This window comes from Gallinula chloropus, assembly GCF_964237585.1.
Source record: "Gallinula chloropus genome assembly, chromosome: 1".
In the NCBI taxonomy this organism is placed as follows: domain Eukaryota; kingdom Metazoa; phylum Chordata; class Aves; order Gruiformes; family Rallidae; genus Gallinula; species Gallinula chloropus.
Genome location: NC_140085.1, coordinates 43,629,788 through 43,637,191, shown reverse-complemented (window position 1 = coordinate 43,637,191; position 7,404 = coordinate 43,629,788). Strand labels below are relative to the sequence as shown.

At 38.7% G+C, this 7,404-nt stretch overlaps 1 protein-coding gene across 1 annotated transcript in view; it reads left to right on the top strand.

Annotated features, from left to right (window-relative positions):
* Window positions 1–310: 310 nt before the first annotated feature.
* Window positions 311–7,404, top strand: part of ATP6AP1 (ATPase H+ transporting accessory protein 1) — a gene marked incomplete at both ends in the record, with an annotated part of 53,929 nt that continues 46,835 nt past the window's right edge. Inside the window, 2 exons of the mRNA XM_084267123.1 lie at window positions 311–360; window positions 7,181–7,307. Coding sequence (XP_084123249.1) covers window positions 311–360; window positions 7,181–7,307 — 177 coding nt within the window. The remainder of the gene's footprint in view (window positions 361–7,180; window positions 7,308–7,404) is intronic.

Sequence of the window (7,404 nt, the reverse complement as noted above, 5' to 3'; positions counted from 1 at the left end):
GCTTATACTGCAAAGAGTTTTATGAGCTGCTTAAATCATAAACGTGAAAGTTACTAACAATATGTGTAACTCCCAACTTCAAGCATAGCAAATCCATGTTTTGAAAATTCCCACTGTCGTTAGAGAGCAACTCACCCAGCAGCCTGGCTCAATCCAGATTGCTGCAACTGAACCGGAAAGTGCAGCTGTGCATACGCTCAGACTTTCCTTTGCAGCTGGCCAGATACGTACGCGCTCCCCTGGAGTCATGCTGCAGCCCTACTCTGCTGCTGGAGCCCCTCTGCTCTGCACCCTCACTGTGCTGTTCAAAATGTCTCTGTCAGCGGACCACGTACCGATGCTGCTTTGGTCAACTCAGAGGTAAGAAATCCAGTAAGAGAGTTACGTCTGCTTCTGCTGCTGCTCTGTCTGTGTGTGCAGAGTATATTGTGTATCATCGGCTGTGGTAAATAGCCCCTGAGCAAGAAAATTACCCTATAAATAAATTTGCCTCTTGGCAATTGAGCAACATAATAGATTAATTTGCCTATTCTTACTTGCAATTTTAAGTGTTCTAAGCTGGGCAGAAAGAAGGAAATAAGCCCCATGTTCTTCAAATCTGAAGCAGATATTCTCTATTCACCCCAAGGCAACTTTGAGCTTTGCTGTTTGAGATGACATGACTTGTTGGCATCACATAAGGCATTCTCACAAAAAGGAATGGATGAAAAACTGTGTGAGCAACCTTAATCCTTGCATTTTCTAACTCCCGAATCCTGATTATTTCACTTTAATGTTCTTTTTAATGCACTTTTTTTTCATAGACTACACTGCTATGGGTGTAAATTTCAGTTGTTAGGAACAACTGCAGAGTCTTGTCAGCTCCAGAGGCACTTAAAATTCAGGGGTTTGCACGTACTTATAAGACTTTGAAACTACCTTGAAAGAACCAGACCTTGTTTTTTTCCAACCAGGAATTTTATTCATGCAGACTTTAAGGATTTTATTTACTTACTTGGGATTTCCAGAGATGCATCAGCTTGGGTAGAGCACTCACTTCAGGTGGGATGCTGGATGTAGAAGATTGTTGGAGGACTATGTGCTGTTATTCACAAGGCTGTACCTGCAGGGCACACATGTTGCTTTTGTCTAGGAAGTACTGCCCAAAAATACAGTAAGCTGATGACAGAAATTTGTAAGCAAAGGATCTTGATGGGCTTATGAGGTCTGACTGGAAGGGCTAAAGGCAAGGGCCCAGTCTGGATGGGAAGGTGACAAAAGATCCTCTGTAGTCTAAATTTGCCTAAGGTGTGCTTTGACCTGGGTAAATCACTTGACTCCCTCGTGCTGATTCCTAGATCCTCCCCATCCTTAACCTGGTTTGATTAAATTTGAAGCCCTGTCATGGAGAATTCATCTCATACCCTCTGCAACCACACCCATATTATACCCAGTCCAACAGGCCCAATCCCATCTGGGTATTTGTTCCTTTCTCTAACACAAATAATCCGTCACACCGGCAGTATTTAGGATTTGTCACAATCCGGCTGGGTGACTTCACGGGCATAAAATGCTTTCCTGTACTACTAATGTCCTTGGTACACCAGGTCCTTTTGCTGGCAAGGCCAAACTGTGTGTGCCTGGGCAGGGGGAGTTAAGCTTCTGATCTCCTTTGGTCCTATCTCCTATCTCTTATCGTGTCTGAATTAATAGGATTTGGTTATTTTGTATCTTTATTGCTCTTCTAATTCCCATAGCGTTACTTGTGATTTATACTTAGTAAAGTGAGAAAGGAATCAAACCAATGGCTTCTTGGGAAGTAATTAACCTTTCAGGTAGTTGTGCTGGAGTCGCTTTGCCTTTCACGAGGCTTTGAGGCAATCTTCAACATCTTTGAGACACTGTGAATTATCTAGCTGTCACCAGGAAGATTATTAGACTAAATTCTGCTCTCATTCATCCCAGTGTAAATCTTTTCTATTTAGCTAAGATTATTAAGATTTAAATCTGAGACCTGAATCTTGTTATTCTTTTTTTTAAAATTTTTTTCCCTGTTGCTTCTTACTGTGGCACATTTAAGACAGCAATAGGAGGATTCAGAATTGTTATGAACATCAGGACTTAAAGTTCTTTAGGAGTTCTTTCTCCAGGTATAGTGCCATATACATAAGCAGGCTACTTTTCTGGTTTTTCATATGTTGTGTTGTAATGTTGAGGGCCATGGAAAACAGGAGGTATTGATTGTGTTTCTTTCATACATATCCTGGACATTGTCTTCTTTTCCCAGCAGTAATTAATACCAGATTTGACACCTGCCTATCCATATCTTAAGCATTTCTAGAAACTGAACTTCTGCTCCTTGGGGAGCCATAGCTTTGACTTACTTATTTTTCTCCCTGAAACAAAGGGCTGTCTCAACATCAAGTGTTTTTTATATTTAAAATACTTAATTGATTCACCTCTGTATAAAACAGGCACATGTATGCATACTAGAGCTCTGTATTTAAAAGCAAGGTAAATGTTGGAAAGAGCTGTTCTTAGGATAAAAGTGATCCTAAGAATCTAAGAAAACATCAGTGCTTCCTTTGTCCTACGTCCTAGTTTCTATTAACCACACACCTGTTGTCAATACAAGCAAAACCTTATCAGTTACTCCTAGGTGGTCATAAAAGCAATCTTTCCACCAAGATGCAATTAGCAACTTGCTCTACTGCAGATTGTTCAGGTTTGTACAAATCTACAGCAAGAAGATCAGGGTAATGGGCTGATTGAACCAGTTTCATCTCTCCAAGACTAGAATATATTCTAGAAGTGTTCCTCCTACCATGAACTTTGCATTTTTGAAAGGTGAAGAAATTAGTTCTGACGAAAGTCAATGAAACAATTAGAAAGAATGAATGAAACAATTAGAAAGAAGAATTATGTTGTTTTATGAAATAAAGAAACAGTAACAGCAACTTTTTTTGCTACCCGTTAACTCCGTGCTTTACATCTTGGTACTTTGCAGAGACGCAAGGTTTTCAGGGTGTGATCTGCAGGTTTATGAAGTCTGGAAACTGCTATTAAGAATTTTAGGAAGGGTAACTAACAAATGCAGCAATTATCTATGGATTTCTATTTCTATTTTGCTCATCTTTAGAAGTAGCCAGTGTTTATAAAGCTGTAGCTCAGAAGAGCTGTATTAGAAGAATATAACACTTTGAAGTATGTCTTTTATGTATTATTATTGTAATAATGCAATTAAAGATAATGTTACATGTCAGATACAGATGAAACCTGCAACTGAGAAACATATCCGGTGCGCAAAGCATAAAGGAAGTGTGATGTAAATCCTTACAGGGACATCAGTAATGCAAATATCTGCTTTCTCTAAAGAGAGAAATGACAGTTTGTACTTTCAGATAAGTATTTTCTGCCAAGCAACAGATGAAGTGGAATAACTCAGGAAGCCACAGTGTCATGCTTTTCACAAACTAATACTAATACATCAGTGGACATTCTCCAGAAAACTTTGGCTGCAAAAAAATAACCTTTATCTTAAATTAGCCTTTAAACTAATATTCCCTGGTTGCTTCTCAGAGTAGTTGAGATGGAGAGGTTCCTCTTGTATATGATTCACAGAAGAAACTTGAGTTAGCCATTTTGAACCAATGATCAGAAGAATTTCTTTCCCTACATAGATTAGAGAGGTAGTTTTAAAATTAGCTTTTGTGATTGCATCCTAATGTGTTTTGAATTTTCTCCCCTATAATAATGAACTTTCATTCTATTGCTGATACAAGTAATGGTGACATGTGAGCTTTCTGCATAAAAAGAGGTATTGGATGGTCATTTCCAATTTTTTACGTTTTTATTAGCTTGTTTACTTCTGCTGTGCAGGAAAAAATATTACTTCTTATATGTTAATTATGAAGTGACTGAAAGAGACAGGTCACAAGAATACCTTGTACAAAAGAGTTCAGAAGCCAGCTACAAAGCAAGAATGTAAGCTCACAAGTTAGAGTGATAGAAATCCTGTTATCTTACAGGATTAGAAGAATAAGAATACAGAAAAATCTGTATTCTTAAACTTCTTGTGATGACAGAGCAGTTAAGGACAAGGAAGAAGAAAAATACCAAGCTAAGCTTTCTTTTGCTCTTTCTTTAGTACATTTTCTGGCTATTGGAGGAAAGAGAGAGAAGCTTAGCTTTGTATTTCCTCATTTTTACCAAGTAGAAAAGCACATACATTAGCAGAGATGCTCCATCACTGTCACAGCTGATGACCCCAGGATGGTTCTACAGTGGAGATGTAGCAAGTAACAAGTCTGATGTGCTTGGCACGCAGATGACTGCACAAGACTGTGCATCTTTGGTCATAAAATTTTGTGTGAGCAGTCAATAGTAGCAATCAATCTGTGTGTTGGACTATTGCCTGGTTCATCTTATACCACCGCTTCCTGATCTCTTGCTGCCTGCTTGAGGTGAAGAGTTCAAAGGGATGGATCTGTTCACTGCATGCAGTAAAGCGTACCTCCAGCTTATCCATGGTGCACTGTCTGTGGCAGTCATTTATCTCCGTTTGCATTTATCTCCATGTAGCCATAGGACAAGGGGCAATGGTTTTAAACTCGAGCAGGGTAGGTTTAGATTGGTCGTTAGGAAGAAGTTCGTCACCATGGGGGTGGTGAGACACTGGGACAGGTAGCCCAGAGAGGTGGTGGAGGCCCCATCCCTGGAAACATTCAAGGATAGGCTTGATGAAGCTCTGAGCAATCTGATCTAGTATAAGATGTCCTTGCTTACTGCAGGGGCAGTGGACTAGATGACCTTTAAAGGTCCCTTCCAACCTAACCCATTCTATGGCTTCGCTCTGCAGTTCACAGTAAACATACAGTAAACAAAAAGCCAGTACAGCATACTGACATCTCTGAATGTTTGAATCATGTGAGAACATAATTTCCCCCAGCTGACAGTAGCAGCCTGTTCAGTGAAGGGGGTGGCCTTGCCTACTGCTTTGTACAGTCCTTAGCAGATATTTAAGAGAAGCAAAATAGATCTGTCTGTAATATGGTAAATAAGAGTATTAGGCAAATGCTGCATTATAGTAGAATTATTAACTAGGTGATGTAGATTTATCTTTCTAATGCTGATGCTGGAGTTACTAAAGTTGACTATTTTGAAGCTAAAAAGTCTTCCCAAACATGGTTTTCAACATTAGATAGCTAGCAAGAGCTGCCTCAAGGAACAGGGAATATCTTAGAAGCAAGCATGTTTTTAAACAGGATAATGAAATTTCTGAGGTTTTGAGTTCACAACAAAAGCCATTGTGCTGCTGCAAATAACTCTGTTTTGTTTCATGTGGTGTTATATTTTTTCCTTAATGGCAAATCTTAAAAGCTCTCAAAATATTTTTTTCCCCTAATTTAAGCATAAAATGGATAATAAATTTATTAAGTTATTCACTATTATATTCTTTCACATAAGACATTTTTAACCATCTCTTTATTTAATCTATCTTCTTTTCCTTTAATATCATTAGTATTTTGGTGTGGCCACAAAATGCATGAAGTCAGTACGTGTGTCAGTTCCTGAATAGTCAATCAGAATCTTTGAGGGGGTTTGTGTGTTAAAATGTCTTATTTTTGACATTGTGAGCTTTGACTTTTCTGAAAAGTTGAGGTATGTCTGTTACAATTTCTATGGTTATTTTTTTTCATAAACAAATCAACATGGATTTGTTTATCATTTTATCAAATGATAAAAATATTAATTCCTGCAGAGATGAGTTTGCTTCTAAATCTTGACAAGTGGAAGACAGAAGACCTGCTAGAATATAATTTTAACATCTGCACCTGTTGTCCTGAAAGTCTTCTGCATGTACTCTTCTCCCTAACACTTTCCCAAGCTCTGGAGGCAGTTTGTTATCTAGTACCACAGGACTGCACGGTTTTATCTCTGCCATGGGGGCAGTTGGAGACTTTTGATTCTCTCTCAGCATTCTTCTTTGGAATTACTGGGAAGTCTTGAAGCGAAATACAGATTTTTCTTATCTGAGAAATGACATTGTACCCCCTCCATGTGTTCATTGCCTCTTTTATGCCTTCCTCTTAAGAGACTGCAAAGATTGTTTTCATTCATAAAAGCTTGCTGTGCAAGGGTCATTTTCAATCTGCTTTTGGGTTAGAAAATTTAATAAGCAACTCAACTTCACCAAATTGCAATCATATAGTAGCTGATGTTACAGCACATGGCAATTCTCTCTATCCTGTGCTGTGTAATTAGAACTGTTTAGAGGGTCTCAAATATCTGATTTCTCAGGTCTTAGCAACAGATGCACATTTGGGGAAGATGGGAGATCAGGCTTCAATCCCTGGGTTTTCTACAGAATGACAATATTACCTTAGTCAAGACACCTAGGACCAAAAGTTGATAATAATTTTCATCCCTATAGATCCATACTGCATACCTTTAAAATCCTGATGAGGTGTTGAAAGAGTAATTCTGCCTCTTGTTTTGCCCATAACTGTTTTTTGTTGTAGTAAAACTAAATAGATAAGCTATTTACCTGTCCAAGCCTCATAATGCCAGGTTGGAAAAAGAGCCATGATCTTCCTTGGTGTCTTGAACTGTTCTGTTCAGAAGAGGTCCTGCTTCTGGAAAGGTGGCTTTTCTGAGCTGCTTCTGCAGAGTGGTTCTTAATCATGAAAGCCTCAGGAGAGAACTTACTGTTTTAAATAACAGTGAAAATCCACTTTTACTTAAAAGGTTTATGAAAAAAAATTGGTTTATGACAACTGATGGTCTAGCATGAGTTCTCTCTGGCCACCAAGCTCTCTAATGGCAATTGAAAGTGTTTTGGGAGTTGGGATTCCCTTTGGGAATACTCTTTGGAGGTTTTCAACATATTCTTCATTCCCCTTAGTAGTTTTGTTTTTTTTTTTTTGTTTAAAGATGCAACTGTGCTGTTGTGCACAAACAAGAAAGTAAGGCAAGACAGTTTTCTTGATTGAACCAATTTCGTTCCTGCTGTAACACAGTTAGTGTGGTATGGGCATAAATGGGCAAGTTCTTTTCCTCTTGAGTAGCATGAAAGTGAAGTGAACTGTAAACCTGATCTTAATCCAAAAATGATGATAGCATTTCCTGCTGCTGCATATTGAAACAAAGAATCATTGGCAGCAACCTTTACAGAAAAAACTACCAGTATTTTTCTTTCTAGGTCACAGTGGAATCCAGACACTGCTTTGCACGAAGGACACATTGTCTCATCACAGGAGCTGTCTGTACTTTTGCAACCTGTTTTTACCCAGAATTCCAGAAACCTCATCTTGTTCCTGCAAGATACAGTATGTGACATTAATTCCTTTTCTCGCACCGGTGCCAAGTGCAAGTCTGTGCCTAAAGGAGATGCCGTGGCTCCTTCTCACCTATCTACTCTGTGTT